The sequence below is a fragment of the Physeter macrocephalus genome, chromosome 5 (assembly GCF_002837175.3).
Source record: "Physeter macrocephalus isolate SW-GA chromosome 5, ASM283717v5, whole genome shotgun sequence".
Lineage (NCBI taxonomy): Eukaryota > Metazoa > Chordata > Mammalia > Artiodactyla > Physeteridae > Physeter > Physeter macrocephalus.
In genome coordinates this window covers 60,127,725-60,155,173 of record NC_041218.1, presented here as the reverse complement: position 1 = coordinate 60,155,173, position 27,449 = coordinate 60,127,725, and the positions used below count along the sequence as shown (strand labels likewise).

The 27,449-nt window shown below is 37.9% G+C and overlaps 1 protein-coding gene across 8 annotated transcripts in view; it reads right to left on the bottom strand.

The window, feature by feature from the left end:
- PPP1R9A (protein phosphatase 1 regulatory subunit 9A) overlaps positions 1-27,449 on the bottom strand; it is a 324,716-nt gene that overhangs the window by 39,992 nt on the left and 257,275 nt on the right. For all 8 annotated transcript variants that reach the window (XM_028490016.1, XM_028490017.1, XM_028490020.1 and 5 more), the window contains 4 exons: positions 22,331-22,384; positions 19,458-19,687; positions 17,858-17,954; positions 16,996-17,167 (listed from right to left, as the gene is read on the bottom strand). In XM_028490016.1, the coding sequence (XP_028345817.1) occupies positions 16,996-17,167; positions 17,858-17,954; positions 19,458-19,687; positions 22,331-22,384 (553 nt within the window). The remainder of the gene's footprint in view (positions 1-16,995; positions 17,168-17,857; positions 17,955-19,457; positions 19,688-22,330; positions 22,385-27,449) is intronic.

Genomic DNA, 27,449 nt, shown 5'->3' with positions numbered 1-27,449 from the left:
AGCTATATTTTTCTATCATGTCATATAAGAATCAGAATATTATAATTCAAACGAACCTTAGGGATTCTGGCCCAGCCTTTTTTCTCAGGTAGGAAAACCAAGGCTCACAGGTCACTAACTTGTGTACTGACTTTATCGCAGTTAATCTGTGGAAGACTGGATAGAGCTCAGTCCTCAGAAGCCTGTCTTCTTTCTAGAAGGACACTCTCAAGTCTGAAAGTAAATTTCACAAGTCACCTTCCACCTTCTTCGAAACTTCTTTTTAGTCTTACTCTACGTTCCAAACAAAAATACATGTCAAGGGCTAACTTTACAAATTCCCAGAAGGATATAGCATCGGAAGAAAAAATAAAATGGAGGGATTTTATTTGACTTTGTATTTATCCAAGGAATAAAATTCTTACATAGAAAAATTAGCTGTCACTTTTGTGGATGATGATGTGGCAGGAGAAATCCAACTGGGTCAACATTTCTAAGTTATGAGCTGCTCAATGTAAGGGCTTCGGTGGCCATGTTCTCTCACTGTCATTCATTCTCTACAGAGATCTTAATCAATAGCATTGCATAACACTACTTTCATAAACGCAAGACCCTGGGTTCTTCCTCTACCCCTTGTCTCCAGTGTATCTTGTTCTGCTGTCCATTAGAATTAGAGGAAAACTTCCTTTTCCTCTCTCCTTTCTTCTCTGTTCTTTCTTTCAGACCCTCCAGACTCTGAAATAGCCTATCTCTGACCCAAATGCAGCTAGAAATACAAAAGAAGAGCAGACACAAGTGGATCAATAAATATAGACAGACAAAGGCAGAAAAGGTATGAAGTAGCTAACGATAATGCAGGTTTGAGTGGGTGGGACTCCACCTCAGTACACCTGCATTTTAAGTCTAGCTTCAATATTGCTTCACATTGGATCCTTTAAAAGAAGTTAATGGATTCGATCACAATTTTAGCAGCTGTTATGAAAAATGTTCTGTGAAATTAGGATGTTATAGATCATATTACACAGAGACCAGTTCTCTACAGTAATGCTCTGAGTCATTCAGTTTTTTCACTAGATTGATGTGATTTTTGACGTAAATGGAATGCTGCTCACAGATCAGACATAGGCTGCGAGGGAAGTAGGGGAACGGTGCAGCATAACAATGGGGTCTTCTCCGCATTCTTATGTGCATTATTCTCCTCAAAAACAGTCACACACAGCTTATACCATCACACTGCCTGGCTTGTGCTATTATCAACCGAAATGCCGAGCATAATGAGGCACTCGGTGGCATCTTTAAACTTGAACAGTATCTGCATATCGTTCAGTCACTGCAAGTTCACAAAAGATGGACCCATGGGGCTTTGGGTTGATACACATCGCATTCAGAGGTAGGCTAATGTACCTCAGAGAGGCGGTGTAAAATAGTTGCCGTGAGAGGAGACCCGGAGTTAGTCTTCCTTGAACAGAATCCAAAACAGTGGCTCTGTCACTCAATTGGGCAATTTCTCTAATCTCTCTTTCCCTCAGAATCCTCAGCTGCTAAAATGGGCATGATAATAACAACATAATAATAACTGCATTGTCATGAAGATGAAATGCATTAAATAGATATACAAATGCTTGAAAGAGTACATTATAAGCACTCAACAAATGTCTTTATTTATTGACATAAAAAGATTAGCAAGATATTCTTTCTTTTTTTTTTTTTTTTTTTTTTTCTTTTGCGGTACGCAGGCCTCTCACTGCTGTGGCCTCTCCCGTTGCGGAGCGCAGGCTCCGGACGCGCAGGCTCAGCAGACATGGCCCACGGGCCCAGCCGCCCCGCGGCACGTGGGATCCTCCCGGACCGGGGCACAAACCCGTGTCCCCTGCATCGGCAGGCGGACTCCCAACCACTGCGCCACCAGGGAAGCCCTTAGCAAGATATTCTTAAGTGACTAAAGCAAGGTGCAGAACAACGTGTATATTCATTTTAAATATTAAAATATCCCAGCAACATAAAATACATTTTTCCAACAGTAAATATATGCATATAATTGCATAGCAAGCGAGCTGGAAAGATATACTTCATACTGATAATGGTGGTTACCTCCAAAGAAGATATTAGATTTGGAGATGTTGGTCAACAGGTACTTTAGTCTTATTTGTAATGTTAAATTTGTTGGGTTTTTTTTTTTTGCATTATGTATTTTTAAAAAAAATCTACATATTACTTATGTAGTTAAAATTAATAAAAAAGAAAAAAACACATACTCAGTAAATTTACTTTTACAGACATCTTAATTCCATTCTAATCTGACAGCTCTAGTGTTGTAGGACTCAGGATTATCAGAGGTTCTTATCAGCCCAGGATACTCCGTCGAAATCCCTGTGGCTGTCGGCCTGCCCTATGTGAGAAGGCTGTTCTTTCATCACATCTATGGATACTGTTTGCCTGCCTTGCTATTTTACTGCCAGGTGATTGGGACTAAATAAGGGCCCTATAGTTTAGCTTCCTTCCAGTTACTACTTTGTTTCAGTATTGTATGGGGAGGATGTACTGAATCAGACATGGTAATTTGAGACCAAGTTATACAACTTCAGCTCATCTTATGATAGCACTTTGGTTAGGAACCCATCCATGGGCAACTCTCACTCTGAACTCTATTAATAGTCGATTTCTTTATAACCACCCAAAACCTGATATATTTTGTATCCCAAGTAGTATTTAGGAAATTTTAGGAGGCTGATTTGATTTCTTACCATTTTAGAACAAGCAGAAGATTATTGCTGTTTCTTAATTTTTTAATTAGGTCTGAGTTTATTGTTGTATGAACTATACATTTCATTTGCTAATCTTTGAAAACCATTGAGGAATTCTTTTTTTACCTATTTATGAATAAATGCAATCTAAAAACTATCTGTATGGTTTTGAAACATAATTTGGTAATTTGTTTTAATGTAGTGCTTCTCCAGTGCAGTCTGATATTTAACTTAGCCTTCTTCAGCATACGGTCAACCTACACTCCTATTCTCATGGGGAGAGAGGTCCAAATTTTGCTGTCTATATCTCTTAAGACTATACTTTCAGGGATCATTTCTACAGTTCATATCTCAGGAATGACTCTTTAGTAATACCACTAGGCTAGACTACCCATGGAAGAAGTGACTACAAGTCAGAAAAAAACTATATAAAAAACTAAATTCCATCATATATCATTTGAAATACTTGTAAGAGTTGCTTGATTCTGAGAATATAAAGGGATACAGAATTGAGATTTAGACCATAGGGCATTTAAATATCTTCAGACTCCTTCATTGTAAGCTGTCTTTAGACTCTGATAGAAAAGATCTGCATTACCCAAAATTTGAAGAAATGTAAAATCAAATCAAATGGGCAAACCGGCTGGGAATTGCAGACTTCTGTGAGTAGGACTATGAAGTCATGTCAGAGCTTGGGTCTAGGCAGGTGGTTTATGTGAATATCCTTTTCTTAACACTATAGTGTCTTTGATATGACAAGAATAAACAAGCTTCTGTATTCTCACTCAGGTTGCTTATAGGAATCTAATCAGTTTTTCTGTCAACAATCTCTGGATATTAGTAATTCCAAGCATGCTAGTTAGGCAAGTCCCCAAATTATATACTGTGACATAACATCTTCCTTGATTAGTATGGGAAGAACTCAGATTTTATGTCTTTGGTAGAAAATAACCTAAGTTACTTGAGGTGATAGCTGTTGGCTTCCTAAATGGGAGAGTATCTTTTGACTAGAGGAAGACTGAGTTGCATAATACAGCATTAGAAGATTTAAGAAAACTTAAAGATCAGAATACTTGTAAGTTTAATACAACAGATGTATAAGAGCTTCTTAAGTACTTGCAAAGACTGTCAGTTGCTAACAATAGTACTTAAAAAGGAAATCAAATATAACAAATTTATAAATGCAATTTTAAATGTTTGTACATGTTCAATTAGCTAAGTCTGTAAATAGGAACTAAATATTATTCAAAGCAGTGATTTGCAAATCAAGTTTTAAAACGTAAAGAACTAGGTTTTTGATAATGTAACTTGAATAAATCAAACATTAAAACCCAAATAAATATCAGAATGACTTTCTGGTGCCCCAAACCCTTCTGTTTCACCAGAAAGCTCACAAGCAACAGAGTTTTCAGTTTCAAATTTTCAAATACATTCTAATTTTTCCTAACTTTCCTCATAAGTGGAATTTCCTATAGGTCTCAGAAATAATCAGGGCACAATATTGAAGTAGAACATTACTTAATGTCCACCTAAGAGAATTCAGTTATAACCTGATGTCTGTGCCCCACATTAACAGAAAAAACCTTAAGGATCTCAGTACTATAACTACTGGAACAACATGTTGGGCAGACTGTTCAGAACCATGCACACAAGAGAATTTTCTGGTCCTAATTCCAGAAATAGCTGTTCATCGTTCGAGTTTTAATTCTATAGATGCTGTGACCCCATGATTGATTGTGTTTCCATTTTGGCTGGTAGACATCTTAAGTGAAATCTTAAATAATCTACAGCAACCCACAGCACATACTTCATGTACAAACCACTCTGTGCAGCATCTTCTCCTTCCTACTTTTATATCCCTCCACCCTGATTTCCCAGCCTATTCATTCAGTCAGCTTACCTTAGCATAATCATATGCTGTCTTCCAATCTATAAAATTAGGATTCCATGGTGAACCAGAGCATATTTATAAAATATAAGAAACACTGCAAAACGTCACAGCTATCTTGTGACGTCTCCTTGAAAAGGAGCTATATTCCACATTTGGGTTAAAATTGTCTTGACTTCCAGAAGATCATAATCTACCTTTACAGTTCAATTGGCTTTTGAATAAAATTTTATTTTTATTGAATTTTATTCAAAAGCCAAAATACTCAAAAGCCAAAATAAAATACGAAGTAGCTCACTTTTCCTAAAATGAACAGAAAATTACTTAGCTTCTGAAAAAATAACTTGCTTTCCATCAAAACAACTTTAGATCTCTTCTAGCACTAATACATATTCTCAGTATGACTGAAGGGTCTGGTGACTTCTGTGAACTTATGAAGATGCAGTGAGAAATATGAACCAAGGAGAGTTGCCGTTTTGCAACTAAATACCTCCTTTTGAATGCCTCATTGATTTGTCAACAAAAGTCTTAATGGCTTACACATAGACAGATGCAAAACTTGCACAAAACTAGACAGGCAATTTAGGTGCTTTACTTTTTGAGTAAGAGAACAGATTTTGGCTTTAATGATATGCCAGAAAACAATCAATAAGTATTGATTTCTCATTCATTTGGCTTGTTCATTAAAATTTTTCACAGTGATTTACTGGGAATGTTCAACCTTTAATTAGTGCAATTCAATAATATTTCATGGTCAAAATTACTTATTGGGGATCAGGAGTTACTGAAAGGACTTCCCTGGTGGTGCAGTGGTTAAGAATCTGCCTGCCAATGCAGGGGACACGGGTTTGAGCCCTGGTCCAGGAAGATCCCACATGCCGCCGCGGAGCAACTAAGTCCGTGCACCACAGCTACTGAGCCTGCGCTCTAGAGCCCGCGCACCGCTACTGAGTCCACATGCTGCAACTACTAAAGCCCACACACCTAGAGCCTGTGCTCTGCAACAAAGAGAAGCCACCGCAGTGAGAAGCCCGCGCACCGCAACAGAGTAGCCCCCGCTCGCCGCAACAATGAAAACCCAACGCAGCCAAAAATAAATAAATTTTTAAAAAATTACTGAAAATAATCTGTTCAGGAAAAAATAAAAATTGTGAAAGTTTATCAAAAAATTATATCTATAGGCATGATAAAGAAAGCTTGAATCTAGTCAAGAATTCTCCCCTGCCCCAATTTAGAACTAAACAACATGACAGCATGGAATAATAACTTCACTGCTCTGTATCTCATGCTCTTGTATAAGACACTCCTGATGATGTAATGTAAGCATTCACTTTCCTTTTAATAACTTTCCATTTCATGAATTCTGACTTTAATCATGTCTTTAACCTTCTTTTAAAATTCTGGGTTCCAGTGCTAAAAGTGAATGTTTAATGTACTCTCAGACTCTATCAGGAAATAAATCAGATGCGGTGGTAGGAGTCTGGCCTGGCCTCACATCCACAGGTAGCAGAAAAGAGCCACAAACATTGAGGGCTCAGGGAAACACAAAGACAACACATAGTTACAGCCTCAGCAGAAAATAATTTCTTGGAGGAGTCCAAAGACCTCATGAATTTCCTTATCAATGTAAATGTCTGGCTGGTGCTGGCTTTTTTTTTCTTACAAATCTTAAACTAATATTTTAAGCCTAAAAATCTTTTGTGGTTTTTCTCATTCTCATCTTTTAATTATGCTACTTAATTTTTTTATTTTAAAATATTTTATTTACGCAAAAAAGTATACCATATATGTAAGTCATATAGAAATAGAAGGGGGAAAAAAAAGACACCCATGTACCTACTATCAAGCCTAAGAAACAAAATTAGTACTTTTGAAGCCCTCTCTATGTCTCGTTCCTAGTTGTAACCCCTGTTTTTTTCTCCTAGTTATTCCACAAAAGTATCTCTAAAGAATATACTGAAAAATTTTGCTTGCTTTTAAACTTTATATATATGGTAATGAACTGTACATAATATTCTTCAAATCATTTTTTTGTTTGCTCAACATTATGTTGAAAGGTTTGACTAGAATTAATTAACTTTTTACTGTAGCTATTATGAATGATGTTGCTGTGCATTTTTGAACATGTCTCCTGGTACACAGCAAGAATTTCTGGAGAGCATATATATATGCAGAAGTGAACTTATTGAGCCATAGAATTTGTACATCTTCCATTTTACTAGATAATATCAAATTGTTTTAACAAAATAGTTGTATGAGTTTTCTTTTTTTCCCCTACATACTGGTTATCACATATTACTGTGAAACTTTATCTTTGCCAATCATTTTATTTTATTTATTTATTTATTTATTTATTTTTGCGGTACGCGGGCCTCTCACTGTTGTGGCCTCTCCCACTGCAGAGCACAGGCTCCGGACGTGCAGGCTCAGTGGCCATGGCTCATGGGCCCAGCCGCTCCGCGGCATGTGGGATCCTCCCAGACCGGTGCATGAACCCGTGTCTCCTGCATCGGCAGGCGGACTCTCAACCACTGCGCCACCAGGGAAGCCCAATCATTTTATTTTTATTAATGAGGTTGAATGTTTATTTATGTTCACCAATCTTTGGGTTTCCTCTTTTGTGAAAAGATTGCTTATGTGTTTTGTACATTTTTCTATTATGTTAGTTGTATTTTCTTATGATTGGAGTAAGTTTTAAGTATATTCTGGATAACAATGCAATCTTTTTTCTTAGTTACATGGGCTGTAAATATCTTCTCTCAATTTTTGGCTTCCCTTTCTATGTTTTTATAGTATCTTTTCATGATCAGATTTTCTTAATATTACTGTGGTCAAATTTATCAAACTTTTCTTATGATTTGGATTTTTTTGTGTTAAATAAGAAATCACATAAGCATTCTCCTACATTTTCTTCTAAAAGTTATAAATGTTGCCTTTCATATTTGAGACTACAATCCATTTGAAATCTATTTCATGAATGGTATGAGGTCAGATCCAATTTCATTTTTTTCCATTTGAATCATCAACTTTCCCAGCCATTTGTTAGTCCATCCTTCCCCCACTAATCTGCAGTGTCAGTTTTGTATCATTCTCAAACTAACATGAATGGATCAGTCTGTTTCTGGACTCTATTCTGTTGCACTGGTCTACTTGTCAATTGCTGAGATTACACCACACTGTCTTAATACTATTGCTTTACAATGAATCTCAGCATCTGAAAGAACAAGTTCCCTCACCTTGGTTTTCTTCAGGAATATCTTGACTATTCTGGGCCAAGTTGTTCTTCCACCTACATTTTAGAAACAACTTGTCATGTTCCAAAAAAAAAACAACCCTGTTCAAATTCTGATGTAAACTGTATGGAATACACAGATTAATTTGGCATCATGTCATTTTTACAATATTGAGGCTTCCTATCTCTTTTGATTTACATGGGTCTTTTTGAATGTCTTTTCATGGGTCTTGAGCTTCTTTTGTTAAATTCATACTAGCTACCTTATATTTTTTGTTGCTATTGTAAATGGTAGCTTGTAAAAAATTACAGTTTTGGGGACTTCCCTGGTGGTGCAGTGGTTAAGAATCCGCCTGCCAATGCAGGGGACACGGGTTCGAGTCCTGGTCCAGAAAGATCCCACTCGCCACGGAGCAACTAAGCCCGTGCGTCAAAACTACTGAGCATGCACTCTAGAGCCCACAAACCACAAGTACGGAAGCCCGCACGCCTAGAGCCGGTGCTCTGCAGCAAGAGAAGCCACTGCAATGAGAAGCCCGCGCACCGCAACGAAGAGTAGCCCCCGCTCACCGCAACTAGAAAAAGCCTGCGCGCAGCAACAAAGACCCAACACAGCCATAAATAAATAAATAAATAAATTTATATTTAAAAAAATTACGTTTTTTGTTTGTCAGAGTTGACTGATGTCTTATGATTCTAAGAGCCATCCACCCTGCTAAATTCTTAATTCTAATGACCTGTAGGCTCGAGTTTTTTTATGTATTGAATTTTATTATCTGTGAATAATGATAGTTTTGCCTCTTTTCACTCCTTATATTTTTTAATCTCTTTTGCTTGTCTACTACTTGCTAGGACCTCTAGGATAACATTGAATAGATGTGGTAATAAACATTTAGTCGGAGACTTCCCTGGTGGCACAGTGGTTAAGAATCCGCCTGCCAATGCAGGGGACACGGGTTCGAGCCCTGGTACGGGAACATCCCACATGCCACGGAGCAACTAGGCCCGTGAGCCACAACTACTGAGCCCGCGTGCCACAACTACTGAAGCCTGCGCACCTAGAGCCCATGCTCCACAACAAGAGGAGCCACCACAATGAGAAGCCCGTGCACCACAACAAACAGTAGCCCCTGCTCACCACAACTAGAGAAACCCCACATGTAGCAACGAAGACCCAATGCAGCCAAGAATAAATAAATAAATTAATTAATTAAAAAAAAAACATTTAGTGGTGAAATGTTAAAAATATTCTTAATTTTAAAGGAAATTCTTGATTTTAACATTTGACCACTAAATATGATGATTGATAGAGACTTTTGTTAGCCTCACATAACAAGTTAAGAAAGTTCCTATGTATTTCTAGCTTAATAAACTTTTTACCATGAATAACTGTTCAACTTTATTTAGTGTTTGTCTTCATCTGATAAAATGATTATATACATTTTTCGTCTAGTTAATGTGTGAATTATATGAGTTTAAAAATGTTGAACCAACTTTGTGTTTCTTACATAGACACAGTTGGTCATGATAATATATATGTAGACTTTAAAATACACTTCTGGATTCAACATTTACCTTTGTGAACAAGTAGTTTTTTTTTTTTTAATAAAGAGAATTCTGGCCAGCCAGTGGGCGTTCACTCCGCTCATCTGAGAGTAGAGGAGGAACTCTATTCCAGAACACAATCATGTTAGTTTAAACCTCAGAAACCTATAAATCCATCTTAACTGTTAAATGTACAGATCTATACTACATTAGCTACACAGAAAACCATACTCAAGGCATTTGCCAGGGAGTATTACCTCTAACTTATTGACAATTTATATTTATTAAAAGCTCACAAAGAACTACAACACTTGAATAAAAAGAATGTTTTCTTGTTTTTAAGAAAAAACAAATCCCCAACGCTTTGAGGATTTTTACCAACTCTTTATTCGGTAATGCAGGTCACGCTCCAATTATGGAAGATATTTTTTTATGCTTAGCTGCAGTAAGGACTCATTCCCAAACAAAACAAGTTGTGACTTCACATGGAACCAATAAATGGATTTTTTTTTAATAAAAGGAAGACTGGCAATAAAGCTTGCCCATTCAATTTCAAATATTGGTTATAAGGTATAGCCACTGATATTCTTTCATGTTTAGAAATTCTTTGTCATTATTCAAAAAATGTTTTTAATCATGCTAATAAACTTGTTTACAAACAAACCCCCCACAACAGCTGAATGGGGACATCTTAATGAATAGTCAATCATCCTCTCCAGTAAATATTCTAAATTTTATCTGTAGGTATCCACACAAAGAATAAAGTTAATATAGGAAAAAATAAATAAGAAAAGAAATCCCCACTTGATTAATCCAAAAGAAGGCAAAAAAGCAGATAAAAAGAACAAAGAAAGACTTTTTGTTAGATTAGAAACAAATAGTAAGATGTTAGATTTAAACTCAATATATCAGTAAATAAATTAAATAGCAACTTTCTAAATGCATCTTAAAGACTGAGAAAATTTTTTAAAAGCAAGATTGAGACTGTAGTAGAAATAAACAACTAACCATTGCTTATAAAAGACATGGAAAATTTGCAGTAAAAGAATGGAAAAAGATACCACACAAACACTTACTAAAAGAAAGCTGATACAGCTCTTCAAATCTCAAACAAAATCAATAACAAGGAATTACTAGAAGTAAAGAGGGACATTTCCTAATGATCAGAGGTCAATATACCAAGAAGATATAACAATTCTAAATTGTATGTATCCATTAACATCACCTCAAACACATAAAGCAAAACCCGACATAACCAAAAGAAGAAACAGATAAATCTACAATTATAGTGTTATTTTTTGACGCATCTCCCTCAGTAACACATTCTAGAAGTTTTGAATATGGTTAACAAATTTGACCTGACATACATGACAGAGCACCTGAGCACCAACCTAGGTCAACAGAGAGCTAAGTACCATCATTTCTTATACATCCTCTCCTCTCAGTAATTTAAATTGCTTTTACTGAACACTACATTGTATATTTATGTGATGCCATTAGTCCATACTGAGGTTCACTGTGTGAAAATGTCCTAATACAATCATCAGTGGATCTACTGTAAGGATGTTATCAATATTAATATCACTGCTCTAAATCATGCATTATTTATACCAAGAGTTATACTTCTCTTGAGCAGATGGTTTGTTTTAATCTTATGAACACTGTGAAGAATGTAATGGACCAGGGTTTCCATCTCCTTCTGATGACTAGAAAGTTTACAGCCAAATTAAAGACTTAGCTTCAGAAATAATATAAATATGGTATATACACCTGTAGTATCATATCTGGTTCTACTCTGTCCTCATCCTCATTGTTCTCCTTTATCGTGCCACATTCAATTCACTCTATCCTGTCATATAAAGGTGTTGCTCCAAGTTATTTCTAGACAGTGCATGAATGAATGAAATACAAGAATTTAAAAACACACAGGTGGTGAAAAAGGCAAATACCCTTAATGGCAGTTGTTTACTTCCCCTTGCTCTTCCTAATAAAGACTTTATTTAAATATGAGTAAATTACAAAAAAAAAAAAAGATTCAATTCAGAAAAATCAGATTCAGTGCAAACCAATAAGCTAACAAATGGGTCACAATAAGCAAATACCATACGATAGGGCCTACTGACCAAAGAATTAGCTGGCCTGAATATCTAAGCAGGCTCAGAGTTCTACTGATATGTCCACAAATCCCAGGTTTGGGACCATGCTTACTGGGTTCAGTATTCAAATGTGGACTACTATCTTAGAGATCTACTTTTAAGAAATCTGGGGCCTGGGACTGCCCTAAGTGGTGCAGTGGTTAAGAATCTGCCTGCCAATGCAGGGGACACAGGTTCGAGCCCTGGTCTGGGAAGGTCCCACACGCCATGGAGCAACTAGGCCTGTGTGCGCACAGGTAGCGCACAACTACCGAGCCTGTGCTCTAGAGCCCACGAGCCACAACTACTGAGCTGTGTGCCACAACTACTGAAGACCTCACGCCTAGAGCCCGTGCTCTGCAACAAGAGAAGCCACCACAATGAGAAGCCCGCGCACCACAATGAAGAGTAGCCTCCACTCACTGCAACTAGAGAAAGCCTGCGGGCAGCAACGAAGACCCAACGCAGCCTAAATAAATAAATAAATAAAAATTAAAAAAAAGAAAGAAACCTGGGGTCTTATTGCAACAGCTGAACCATTTTGTGGAAAAAGAGTAAGGGAAAGGAGAAACAGCAAGAAGATATTATTTTCATTATCATTATGCTCCTTTCTCTAGGATATTCTTAAATTACCTAAAAAGTAGCTACGAAATATTTTTATTTTTAAAGATATCGGGATTGGGACTTTCCTGGTGGTCCTGTGGTAAAGAATCTGCCTTCCAATGCAGGGGACGCGGGTTCGATTCCTCGTCAGGGAACTAAGATCTCACATGCCGCGGGGCAACTAAGCCTGTGCGTCACAGCTACTGAGCTTGCGTGTCTCAACTAGAGAGACTGCATGCCGCAAACTACAGAACCCAAGCACCCTGGAGCCTGCGCACCACAACTAGAGAAAAGAAAACCCACACGCTGCAACTAGAGAGAAGCCCGCGAGCCACAACGAAAGATCCTGCATGCCGTAACTAAGACCCGATACAGCCAAAAATAAATAAATAATAAACAAATCTTAAAAAAAAAAAAAGATATCATGATTGACTAATTCCAGCCACAATTCATTATGAAAGTCTAGACTTTCCTATAATCCTCTATCTTGCAATTTAAGTCTTTTTCTTCTTGCACACTTCTCATTAGAGTTAAGAAATAGTAAGTAACTAAAGGAACTAAGGATAAAATGCTTTATATATCATCTCCCATGTTCATACTTTGGAGAAGATAACTTGCAGTGTTATCTAATCAGTGCCCCACTGGCTGAGTAGATGGGTGTGAAATAAAAGAAGCATTTGGTAGTAATGACCAAACTTCAAAGGGATCCTTGAATAACACTTACAAACCTAGCAGTGACCCAGTTCCTGTTATGCCTCAAAACTATTAAATGGTACGGCTTTGGATTTCCTGACTTCCTATGTTTCAGCCTTTTCTGGGGGCAAAGAGTTCCCATCAGTTGTCTAGGAGAAGCAGCAGACTCCAGAAAACCAGTACGGTTCAGTTGAGTAGTTAAGAAAATGGGCTGTGGAGCTGGATGAGTCCAGCTCCTGGTTCTGCCTCTTGCTCATTGAGTGACCTTGGACAGATGGTTTAATTTCTCCATCTGCAGTTTCCTGATCTGTAAAATGGGGTGACAGCAATACTACTTCTTAGGGTTGTTGTGAGGATTACATGAATTGCTGTAACTTAAAACACTGCCTGGCCCATAGAAACACTACATCAGTTCCCAGGAATAATTTTTTTAAGTGAAGTATGGTTGATTTACAATATTGTGTTAAAGTATTTTTTGTTATCACTATTGCTGACTTTGCAAATGTTATCTTTTTCCATTAAAAGAGTTTTTAATTTCTGAGAAAAAACAAAACTGTTAATGGGTCACAATGCTTACAGAATTAAGTATAAGCTCTTCTTCTGGCATCCAAAGACGACTTTTACTCCAAGAATACCCTATGACACACTTTTAACATAAGGTCCCACTTTTAACATAAGGTCTATGAATCAGGAAAAAAATTATTCTAATTTTATTCACTTTTTTCTCTTCTTCAAACTCCCTCTCATCTCTTAAAATGTTTATATCATCTATTTGTTTCATACCAAACCCTTAACCTGCCTCAGGAAGAGCATGGTATTTAAGTGAGTTTTTTAGAGAAGTTAATCAAACTACGACTACAACCCTTTTTCCTACCAAGATCTCCCTAACATGCCTGTTTTCTGCTCTTTTTCTAATCCTGACTTGAATATCTGAGTGGCCACAGACATTTCTAGTCACTTCGGGGCCTTTGGATACGAGGTAGAGAACTCTCATACAGACCAGCATTACTCAGACACTAAGAAATTATAAATATGAAACACGGCAGTGGGACAAAACTGTCATTTTTCACATCCTGGAACACATGTAAACTAATATCTGACCAGCATACTGGTGTAAACCAGAAGGGATTTAGAGTTTGTTTCATCTCTTGGTGAAAAAAAAAAATTGTTATATTCGCTTTATGGATTTTAAGAAAAAAGTATCAGAACGTGTTAAATAATATATTTGTATATATAATCTACCAACATTTTTTTTTTTTTTTTTGGGGCGTGCGGCGTGGCTTGTGGGATCTTAGTTTCCCGACCAGGGATTGAACCCGGGGCCCTCAGCAGTGAGAGCGTAGAGTCCTAACCACTGGACCTCCAAGGAATTCCCAATCTGTCAACATTTTAATGAGATACTTGAGTAGGCTTAGTTTATAGAAAGAACCATATATATGATGTTTGGATATAAATTTAACTGTGGCAAATTTTTGCATGGTTTGAAAAACGGTTTTATCACCCTAAAAATGTACAATAATTTAATATTGAGAGTCACATAATTAATCCATCCCCAGCTGGGACTCTCGTTCCTAGAAGAACATGAGTTCTTGTGAAGAAGCAGCTGCTTACATGCTCTTCCTTTCCTCCTCTTACCTTTCTGCCTCCTTCACTCTCTCCTTCCTTTTCTTTCACATTTCATTCTAACATAGCTTTTCACTGACATATAATTGATAATCCTTTTGCTTCACTGAGCTGCCTCAGACCCAAAAAGATGCTAAACCACTCATCCTATCAATAAAACACTCCAGTGCTTGGAAAACAAATCAGAACTGGACAGTCTACAGGAGGTGGGGAGGTAAAGCACTGCACCTCAACGGCACAGACTAGCAGAACCGACTTCAACCACTGTACCCATCCTGTTGCAAAAAGGTGTGTGTTGGGGGGAGGGTGATCATTAAATACCAAATGGCCTGTGTTTGGTCCGCTGCTTTACTTCCTTTTCTGAACCTCTAGGACTTCAGCGTTCCCTAGCAACAGAAGCAAAGGATCAATTTAGAAAAGTGCTTTCCAGAGCATTCCTATCTAGCTACTGACCAAGCCATTTTAGTTTATGTGATCAAGCAATTGAAATTCAAGGAGATTTATCACTGACTGTCTTCGGCAGCAAAACTGGAAGAGTACCGCTTGATATGTATGCTACTAATGTCTGAGATGACTGATTCTACCTCTACTGCACAAGCATGGATTGGTTTCAGGAAGAATTAGTAGTCTCTGCATCTCACCGTGAACCGACAGTGTTGCTAGGGAAACTGGTAATTATGTGGTAAAATGAAGGGTGTAGAATAAAAGAAAAAGGGTTCAGAAGAAATGTAAGGTTTTGATCCAAATCAGCATGTTTATAGTATAGTTTGTTGAACTTCTGTAGTCATATAATTTAATAAATACCATTAATTGTATGTTTGACAAGATATAGATTTCTGAACTAAAAGAAATGAACAGAAATGAATTAGACTCTGGAAAGGTACTGGTTACTGATCATACTTTGTGTATGGCATAGCAGCAATATATATTTATTATAAACTATGATGAATTTGAAGAATTAAAATATTCAAAAAGGTGAAAAAAACACATTGATTTGATTTCTGACTTTTTTTTTTTTTTTGCGGTATGCGGGCCTCTCACTGTTGTGGCCTCTCCCGTTGCGGAGCACAGGCTCCGGAGGCGCAGCCTCAGGGGCCATGGCTCACGGGCCCAGCCGCTCTGCAGCACGTGGGATCTTCCCGGACGCTGGCACGAACCCGTGTCCCCTGCATCGGCAGGCGGACTCTCAACCACTGCGCCACCAGGGAAGCCCCTGACTTTTTTAAGAAAACAATCTTATCGAGTTCCAGATATAAAAATTGTAACTCCATAAAAGGTCTAATAAAATTTTTTTTTCACCTCAAACACCCTTTAGGGTGGAGAAGAAAGAAGTGTTGCCATTTTGATATTATACATAGTAAAAAGCCAAGCCAGAGAAGTTGAATGACCTTCCTAAAGTCACACACCTCTTCAGTTAGTGGTAATGCTGGTGCTAAATACTCTTCTTTAACTGCCTGGGAGGCATTATTTACAGATTATGTCTTAGTAAGGGAAAACACAGGGATATAAACTTAGTGACCACATGCAAATCTCTAAATACCACTTTACTTTTAATTGAAAATTTCCAATACTTTTCACTTTCAACGGCTAAGAGTTTAGTTCTGAAAGTTAATGATATGATATAAACACTAGTTTATCAGGAAAATCTCATTGGAGATATTTTAATATGTGCGAAAGAGCATCAAAGAATTAAACAGCTCATTAGTGATCACAGTTTTACTGCATGTCAAACCACAGCCTGTGAGTTGTCAGTCCCTTCATGACAATGCTGCCACATGACATTCTTTTATTTTCACTTTTTCTAAGGTCTACTAGGTGCCTATTTTAAAAGATGAAATAAAAAGTTTTATGTCCGCCTGTGCATTTATCCGTATAAATTCTTATACATTCTCTAATTTATAAATACACTATATGTATTAAAGCATTCATACACATTCTTATACACACAGTCTATGCACGGGCGTGTGTGAGGGAAGCAAAAAAGTGATTTATTTATGGTTGGTGTATGAAAGAAGACAGCCATTCACAATACAAAATGCTTCCCGTGTTCTGGTCTGATCTGGTCTCTGACAGGAAAGAATGAGACATATACACAGGACATCGCGGTAAAAGCAGAAAACTACACAGAACTTCTTAACTCAGTGAATTCCAAGTGCTAGAAGTCAGCCTTCTGATGTTATGAAAAAGATCTTCTTTCTAGGGACTTAAAAATCACTCATTTTAAGCCTTACTCATTAATACTTAAGTAGTGTAACTCACCCTATATGGGACGAGCTATCAATTTAAGGCAGTTTATTAAGCTTATTAATTTTATGGTGGTTTAAAAATAATATCTGACTTGTCCGAGTTGGAATTTTGTTATTTCTTTACATCAAAGATTTACTTTTGATAAGATGAGAGAAAAATTATAAGTTCCTATTTTGATAAGCCCTTTCTTCTTTCCCACAGCAGGAAGGCTTTTTCAACTTTTAAATCTCTGAGTTAAAAAAGGAAGAATGTAAGGCCAAATTTTACAGTCATTAAAAACATTTTTTATGGTTAGGTTAAACAAACCTTGACTTAGGCCATCTTGACAAGATGTCTGCTTGACATCCAAGTTCTCCAAGGTATCTCCTTTAGAGACCTCACTAAGAGATGTTCTTCTCTCAAAGATGTTGTTGTTATTGTTAACTTGAGTCCCATTTTGCTTCAGTAGCCTGAACACCTCAGCTTCCAAATCTCTAATCTAAGAGAGAAAAAATATATCCATTCATGAAACCCTAAATCAGCACTTCTCTCCAAGCACTAGGCAAAACTACCCTATTATTCTTTTTTAAAAATTTTTATTAAAATACAGTTGATTTACAACGTTGTGTTTAATTTCTGCTGGATAGCAAAGTGACTCAGTTATACATATATATATTCGTTTCAAATTCTTTTCCATTATGGTTTACCACAGGATATTGAACATAGTTCCCCGTAAGACCTTGCTGTTCATCCAACCTAGATATCATAGTTTGCTTCTGCTAATCCCAAACCCCTAGCCCTTCCCTCCTCAACCCTCCTGCCCCTTTGGCAACCACAAGTCTGTTTTCTATGTCTGTAAGTCTTTTTTCGTTTCATAGATATGTTCATTTGTGTTGTATTTTAGATTCCACATGTAAGTGATATCATATGGTATTTGTCTTTCTCTTTCTGACTTACTTCACTTAGGGTGATAATCTCTATTATGTCATTCTTTTTAATGACTAATAGTCCATTGTATACATGTACCACATCTTCTTTATCCATTCATCGGTCAATGGACATTTAGGTTGTTTCCACGTCTTGGCTATTGTAAATAGTGCTGCTATGAACATGGGGGTACACGTATCTTTTCAAATTACAGTTTTGTCTGGCTACCCTATTACTCAGTGGCTTTGAGCATATAACTCACCCGTACTTGCAGGCCTTGAACTTCCACAAGATGAGCTTTTTCCAAATCTTCTATTTTCTTTCTTTCTGCTTCGTGTCTTTTGATGAAATCAAGTTCTCTTAAGAAGAAAATAATAGATCTCATTGCATCAAACATTCAATAAATGAGGAAACGTAAAAATTCTTATCAGAAGCAATGAACTGCACAGTGAAATAAATAACTAGACAGCTGCTTAAATAAACAAAACTCAATCACAGAGCAAAGGTATCTAGTAATGAAAGCAAATAAAATGTTTTAATGGATTACAAAGTAAAGAAAAATGCTTTGATTCTGCTTACTAAGATTTTCATCTGTAGCTCCTGACTCTAGAGCATCTGTTCATATTTAGATAGAAGCTACTGAACTAATGACCCACGTTGGATAATTTAGTGGAGATAATTACATGTCGAGTAGATATAATTCCACATTTATAAAGTCATTTACCTAGTAAACTGATGGAACTGGATGGTAAGAGTTTTAAAAAGATAATTATAATAAGATTGCTTCCTATAAATGACAGTAGAGGGGTTGTTGGGTCAGAAACTCTGAGGGGGAGCTGTCACTACATACCTGAGGATAATATGGGGAGAAGGAGAAATACCTCCATTTTGAGAGTCTGGAATGCAATATGCAAATTTGGTAGAATTTGTTATAAAATTATTGCATGAAATAGTTAGGTATATTTTTGGCAAAAAGAGTTAAAATAGTGATGTACTGAACTCATGGTCATAAGAACAATTCCCCCCTTTTCAATACACTTTTTTATAGCAATATCTTTTAAACATTAAAAACATTATTTCCACGATAGGAAATAACAGTTATGGTGACTCTTACATATATGCTTAGCTTTTAAGGCTTGACATAGAAGACCAGAAGAGATACTGGTGCTACTTTCTATTATTCTAGCTAGCCAGAAGTAAATGTTGAAAAAAATCTGTAAAAATCTCCCTGGTCAGTCTCCCTGAAATTACACCAAGATTCAACAGATATAAGCAAAAGCAGCATTAGCTCAGAAATAGTGGCTGAAATTTAAAAGCAGAGTGTGGTGATGGTCTCTTACTGCAGTGAACCAGGCCCTTGTGATTCTCTCAACAGCTAAAAGAAGGAAACTGGCAGGGCAGGAGGTCTTGCTAGTCAATATTTACACTATCTGTAGTGGGAAAACTCTGAGTTAACTGATTCTAAGAATAGACATAGAAGCAGCCTCATCAAGGCCCCAGTTGCTGCTTTGTACGTAGTTTATCCAATAGTCATTCTGCATGACTTCAGCTGGGCTTCTTGCTTCTAAATCACAGATGTTTGAAAAAGGATAGGTTCATATGGTTTAACAGTTACTATTAATGATTAACAACAACAACAAAAAAGGAGATTGCCAAAAAATTATAGAAGAAAAAATATAATCGTATATGAGAAATGATGCAAGAGATTTCTAAAACTTAATGTCTATTTATGCATTAACTATGCTCCTTAGGGGCATGACTCTGAGGTCACCTTTTCTTTTCCACTAGATATTATGAAATTACTGGATATAAACCTTCTTTAGATGCACACAACTATTCTTTAGTCATTAGAAGCTGCTTACTTTTGTTGAAAATCCTTGATCAGTTTCTTTGCCTTGTTGTACTTCTTTTCCAAGGCTTGATACTGGCTTTGAGTCTCTTTGAGGTGCTCGTTCACCGTGTGGCATAAGGTTTGAGCCTCAATCCAGTAGCTCTCCAACTTCAACATTCTTTCTTTATTCTCTTCTATATTCTGCTGGAGTTGGGTTTTTTCTAGTTCCCACCTCACTTTCTCATTTTCTGCTGCTTGCAGCTGGACAAAGCAAATATCAAAGCAAGCATTATCTGGGTACTTCTGTAGCAAAAATCCCCATAATTTTATAGTGTATTTTAAATTCCATTGTTACATATACTCAAATCATCAAACACACTGAGATGAGAAGAGCAAGTATTATTTTCATTATTACATAGATTACAAAATGGAAGCCTTGAAAAGTGAAAATGTTTGTACAAGGTCACACATCTGATAAATGACAAAACATGGATCTGATTCCAACTCCCATGATCTTTCCATCACACTATGTGGTGTATGAAATTCTCTGAGCAGGAAAAAGTGCTTTAGAGTTTGATTCTATCCAATGAACTTCAACACGTTTTCTTTTAGAGTTTTCCTTTTTTAACATATAATTGTAAATAAAAAGTTAACTAAAAACGGAGTGGAGAGAGGCAAGCTGGGAAGGAGAGAGGGGCAGAAGCACACAGTATGGCCTAATGGGTAAGAGGGGGACCGTGGAGTCATGCAGTTTAGATTTGAATTCCAGGCTCTGCCATTATTGGCCTTTAAACCCCTCTAAGACTAAATTATGTTATCTTTAATCGGAACTGTGATATAACACATCAGCACGCTTGGAACAGCTCCTTGGGCATAATAATCTGATAAAAGTGATCTTTACTTTGTTTCTATCCCTTTTGATGATATTATCACATCCTTTATTTCAACTGACATGAACATAGTTTGTAGCTCATTATTTTGCTGACACTGTTCTGAGTTTCTAGAGCCTAATAAATCCCGATTTGAATAAAAGTATAAAAGACAGTGTGAGTAAAAATATAAATGATTGCTGAATTAATTTAAATCTCTCTGATGGGACAGAAAGGCAGCTTCTTGTGGTTTCTGCTTTCAGGGAAGCTTAGGAACAGATAACACACTGGTCCAAATCCCTCATTTCTGCAGAAATTCAAGACTGATCTCTCAGGTAAGGGGTCAAAGGTCATTTATTCACAACAACCAGCTAACCTTTAAACGAGTGCTTCATCTACTTCATATGCCTCCGTTAAAGTTCAAAAGGATGCAGAGTCATTATGAACTATCAATTTTCAAAATCTAAAACATTCCAAAATCATTCGGAAAGTGGAAATATGTTTTTATGTATATTTTAAACTAAACACGTTGGCAAAACAGGTTACAAAGTAAAAAGCAGTCAAAAACATTTCAAAATTAGGAATTCTATTATCAACTTGGATATAAAGAGTCATAGTAAAACAAGCTAATCTATGGCTATTATATGCCAATATAATATTGAAAAAAATATAATACTAATTTATAGAATTTTCTATAGATTAAATATCTAACACATAAGCTTTGTTAAAGCACTTGCAATCCCAGGTGAATCTTTTTCCCTGATTGTACCTAATAACTAAAAAAAAATTTTCTATTCTTCCATTCTATGACAAGAAACATGGCAATTTAAAACGGGACTGGGTATTTGCTGCATCTTTTATTAAGCAATGTTTCGTGTTCGAGTTGTTTATTTACCAACCGCTACTAATTTAAAACTTATTATTCACAGAGCTTGGTTGAAACCATGAATGATGTATAGACATGTTTTGACTAAAGAGCTGCAGAGTTATTAGCTAAAAATACCATTTAACCAAAATAGCCTTGCTAATTCATCTCCATTTAAAACACATGGAAAAACCAAAACAAGTGTATCTAATGTGAACAGGGAAATGGACTGTTAGTAGTATGAGAGCAATTATGTCTCAATTTTTAAAAAACCATAAAAAATAAAGATTATTGTGTTTTTAAAGTAACTCAAAGATATTTTTAAATCTTTGAAATTATGTACTTGATAAAACTACTGTTCAAGAAACTTACAAGTACCTTATAATCTACCAATTAAAAGTGCCCTTTTGAATTATGTATTATTTCATATATAAATTAAAAATACATACTCCTTTTATCAAGACCTGTATTTCCCCACAAATTTAAATAACATGAACTAAATTTGTCTAAAGATTTCTGGTAGCACCTGGCACCTAAAATAAATTATTCATATATTAATTAAGTTTCATAATATTTAATTACTAGAAATTGGAAGTTTTCTCTATGAAAGATAAGTAATGTGTTATGTTAACATACATTATTTCTGATGAATAAGTTAAAAATAAATAATTATTTAAGATAAGATAAAGAGATATAGTATAACGGCTTGTGCTTAAGGAATTAGTGGTCAAAATGTAATTTGGAGGCTTGAACTATTATAAACATTTACCTTTTTTTAAAATTTAATTTTTTTTTTTAAACAGCAGGTTCTTATTAGTTATCCATTTTATACATATTAGTGGATATAAGTCAATCCCAATCTCCCAATTCATCACACCACCACATAAACATTTACTTTTTGAGGAAAGCTCAGAGGGAACAGGCCACATATGTGCAAATATGTAAATATGTAATTTTAAAATACTGTGCTATTTTCACTGAGGGGTATGGTGGTGCTGACCCCCTAAGAGTATGCACTGGCAGGTTTTTCCGCTAACAGTGGAAATGAATCTCTCACATTTGTATTCTTTCAAATGCAGAGAAACAAATTCCTTTAGCCCTCGGGTTGAATTTATTCATAGCATCTGAAGTTTAAAAAGTACAATTCAAACATCATGTATTGGTGCTTACCTTGGTCTTCAATTTCTGAATCTCTGCTTCTGTAACTGCATGTTTGATTTGCAACTGAAAATGGAAAAGAAAGAAAAAACCTGAACTAAGTGTATCTATATTTTTAAAGCTTCAGCAGCTAGCAAAATACCTTATTATATAGCTGAAGGCCTAGAAAAGTGCTGCAATGCAGCAGGTTGTAAATTAAAATGTCTAGTGTGTAAAATGACTCTCTAGGCGCGAACTAATTAAACATGGGGTTTACGGCCCACACTCCCTAACATCAGATTAGGTTACGAACTTAATTTCCCAGGGACCAAAGAGAAGGAAACACATTTTCTTGCTCTCTTTGCAGCTCTTCCTTTATGATTTGAGTGTCAAGGAATTGTTTCCTTGCAGTCTTGTGGATTGAACAAGCCTCGGCAGGCAAGGCAGCCAGTGGCCGCGGGAAGCTTCAATTCCAAATCTGGAAGAAAGGTGGCACTCTGGTTCTGTGAGTCGCACGCATTTTAGGCTTCGCAGCTCTTTTCAAGCTCAGGCTGCTGCAAAGCTGGAGAAGAGGTTGATGCAGTTCCGCGGCGAAATCTGTAAATTTTTTTTTTTTTAATTGCAGGAAAAGTACCTCTGCCTGGTCTCTCCAGAGATAGGAGAGTCTTGGGTTCTGAGGAGGCTTATCAAGTGAATGGGAAAAACTATCTCCTGGCATGTGCAAGAATTTTTATATTTTGGAGACCTCTAGAAAAGAGAAGTCCACTGAAGCAGAATCTGATGGCAGGCCTTTGGCATGGATTTCCTGGCCTTGAGAGGCCTTTGTGGGAATTCAGTCTGAGACTCCTGAGGAGTTCCACCAAAGCCAGTGTGGAGGAGCCTATGTGGTCAATAGACTGGACTTATTTTGGAAACAAATTAGTCTGATTTGGCTGTGTTTGATGGAGATGAGGGTAATTAGGGAGAAAAATAATATGTTTCAATAGATATTAAATTCTAGTTCTGTTAAAGCTATTGTGTTAAGCACACTTTTGCCTTAATATTCAGGAGGACAAGAAAATTACCTAGTAGAGTTATCACAGAGTATAACTGCTCGTGATGTATGACACTGCTTGCTTTAAGTCTATTGCTAAAAGCACATGTACAAATGCTTGTGTGACAAATGTGTGTAATAGATTTTATATACATATATATATATATAAAACCTCTAAAATGTTTCCCTATTAACATACCTCTGAGCTTGTTCACAATATCTGATCCGTTTTCCCCCAATGTGAAAAACTAGGCAAATATAAAGGAGGCCTAGCACCCTAGCTGCTTACTCGTGCAAGCAGTTGACTCACGCCAGCATTGAGGAATGGATATTTTGATCATCAGAGTTTTCCACTGAAAGATTTACAATCAAAAGTTAAAATGGCTTCACGGGCGGGTGGCAGAGGGGGAAGCTTCAGCACCACGGAAGAGAGTGCAGTAACAGTGTGCGGAGGGCAAAGCGGAGAGATTCCCGCAGAGGATCGGTGCCGACCGGCACTCACCAGCCCGAGAGGCTTGTCTGCTCACCCGCCGGGACGGGCGGGGGCTGGGAGCTGAGGCTTGGGCTTCGGTCGGAAGCCGGAAGAGGACTGGGGTTGGCGGCGTGAACACACCCTGAAGGGGCTGGTGCACCACGGCTAGCCGGGAGGGAGTCCGGGAAAAGTCTGGAGCTGCCGAAGAGGCAAGAGACTTTTTCTTGCCTCTTCGTTTCCTGGTGCGAGAGGAGAGGGGATTAAGCGTGCCGCGTGAAGGAGCTCCAGAAACGGGCGCGAGCCGCGGCTGTCGGCGCGGACACCAGAGACGGGCGTGGGACGCTAGGGCTGCTGCTGCTGCCTCCAAGAAACCTCGAGCCGCGGCTGTCGGCGCGGACACCAGAGACGGGCGTGGGACGCTAGGGCTGCTGCTGCCGCCTCCAAGAAACCTGTGTGCGAGCACAGGTCACCATCCACACCTCCCCTCCCGGGAGCCTGTGCAGCCCGCCACTGCCAGGGCTCCGTGACACAGGGACAACTTCCCTGGGAGAACTCACGGCGCGCATCGGGATGGTGCAGCGTCACGCTGGCCTCTGCCGCCGCGGGCTCGCCCCGCATCCGTGCCCCTCCCTCCCCCGGCCTTGGTGAGCCAGAGCCCCCGAATCAGCTGCTCCTTTAACCCCGTCCTGTTGGAGCGAAGAGCAGACGCCCTCGGACGACCTACGCGCGCAGAGGCGGGGCCAAGTCCAAAGCTGAACACCAGGAGCTTTGCGAACAAAGAGGAGAGGGGGAGGTCTCTCCCAGCAGCCTCAGAAACAGTGAATTAAAGCTCCACAATCAGCTTGAAATGACCTGCATCTGTGGAATACCTGAATAGACAGCGAATCATCCCAAGTTGAGGAGGTGGACTTTGGGAGCAAGATATATTATTACTTTCCCCTTTTTCTCTTTTAGTGAGTGTGTATGTGTGTGCTGCTGTGTGAGATTTTGTCTGTATAGCTTTGCTTTCACCATTTGTCCTAGGGTTCTGACCGACCTGTTTTTTTCTTTTTCTTTTTTTTACTTTTTAAAATTTTTCTTCTTAATAATTATTTTTTATTTTAATAACTTTATTTTACCCTACTTTATTTTATCTTCTTTCTTTCTTTCTTTCTTTCTTTCTTCCTTTCTTACGTTCTTTCTATTTCTTCTCCCTTTTATTCTGAGCCGTATGGATGAAAGGATCTTGGTGCTCCATCAAGGCATCAGATCTGTGTCTCTGAGGTGGGAGAAACAACTTCAGGACACTGGTCCACAAGAGATCTTCCAGCACCATGTAATATCAAATGGTGAAAATCTCCCAGACATCTCCAACTAAACACCAAGACCCAGCTTCACTCAACGACCAGCAAGCTACAGTGCTGGACACCCTATGCCAAATAACTAGAAGACAGGAACACAGCCCCATGGATTAGCAGAGAGGCTGCCTAAAATCATAGTAAGGCTGCAGACACCCCAAAACACACCACCAGACGTGGACCTGTCCAAAAGAAAGACAAGATCCAGCCTCATCCACCAGAAAACAGGCACTTGTCCCCCCAGCCAGGAAACCTACTCAACCCACTGAAGCAACCTTAGCCACTTGGGACAGACACCAAAAAAATGGGAACTACGAACATGCAGCCTGTGAACAAGGGACCCCAAACACAATAAGATAAACAAAATGAAAAGACAGAAAAAACACAGCAGATGAAGGAGCAAGGTAAAAACCCACTAGACCTAACAAATGAAGAGGAAATGGGCAGTCTACCTGAAAAAGAATTCAGAATAATGATAGTAAAGATGATCCAAAATCTTGGAAATAGAATAGACAAAATGCACGAAACATTTAACAAGGACCTAGAAGAACTAAAGAGGAAGCAAGCAACGATGGACAACACAATAAATGAAATTAAAAATACTCGAGAAGAGATCAACAGCAGAGTAACTGAGGCAGAAGAACGGATAACTGACCTGGAAGATAAAATAGTGGAAATATCCTTCCTTCCTTTCTTTCTTTCCTTTCTATTTTTTCTCCCTTTTATTTTCTCCCAATTAAAGGCTTTTGGTGCCCCAGCCAGGCATCAGGGCTGTGTCTCTGAGGTGGGAGAACCAACTTCAGGACACTGGTCCACAAGAGACCTCCCAGCTCCACATAATATCAAACGGTGAAAATCTCCCAGAGATCTCCATCTCAACACCAAGACCCAGGTTCACTCAACGACCAGCAACCTACAGTGCTGGACAGCCTATGCCAAACAACCAGCAAGACAGGACTACAGCCCCATCCATTAGCAGAGAGGCTGCCTAAAATCATAATAAGGCTACCGACAACCCAAAACAAACCACCAGATGTGGACCTGCCCACCAGAAAGACAAGATCCAGCCTCATCCACCAGAACATAGGCACTAGTCCTCCCAAGATGAAAAGAACTGAGGACAGTCTCAGAGACCTCTGGGACAACATTAAATGCACCAACATTCGAATTATAGGGGTCCCCGAAGAAGAAGAGAAAAAGAAAGGGACTGAGAAAATATTTGAAGAGATTATAGTTGAAAACTTCCCTAATATAGGAAAGGAAATAGTCAATCAAGTCCAGGAAGCACAGAGAGTCCCATACAGGATAAACCCAAGGAGAAACACGCCAAGACACATAATAATCAAACTGTCAAAAATTAAATACAAAGAAAACATATTAAAAGCAGCAAGGGAAAAACAACAAATAACACACAAAGGAATCCCCATAAGGTTAACATCGGATCTTTCAGCAGAAACTCTCCAAGCCAGAAGGGAGTGGCAGGACATATTTAAAGTGATGAAGGAAAAAAACCTACAACCAAGATTACTCTACCCAGCAAGGATCTCATTCAGATTTGATGGAGAAATTAAAACCTTTACAGACAAGCAAAACCTGAGAGAGTTCAGCACCACCAAACCAGCTTTACAACAAATGCTAAAGGAACTTCTCTAGGCAAGAAACACAAGAGAAGGAAAAGACCTACAAGAACAACCCCGAAACAATTAAGTAAATGGTAAGAGGAATATACATATCGATAATTACCTTAAATGTAAATGGATTAAATGCTCCCACCAAAAGACACAGACTGGCTGAATGGATACAAAAACAAGACCCATATATATGCTGTCTACAAGAGACACACTTCAGACCTAGGGACACATACAGACTGAAAGTGAGGGGATGGAAAAAGATATTCCATGCAAATGGAAATCAGAAGAAAGCTGGAGTAGCAATTCTCATATCAGACAAAATAGACTTTAAAGTAAAAACTATAACAAGAGACAAAGAAGGACACTATATAATGATCAAGGGATCGATCCATGAAGAAGATATAACAATTGTAAATATTTATGCACCCAACATAGGAGCACCTCAATACATAAGGCAAATACTAACAGCCATAAAAGGGGAAATCGACAGTAACACAATCATAGTAGGGGACTTTAACACCCCACTTTCACCAATGGACAGATCATCCAAAATGAAAATAAATAAGGAAACACAAGCTTTAAATGATACATTACACAAGATGGACTTAATTGATATTTATAGGACATTCCATCCAAAAACAACAGAATACACATTCTTCTCAAGTGCTCATGGAACACT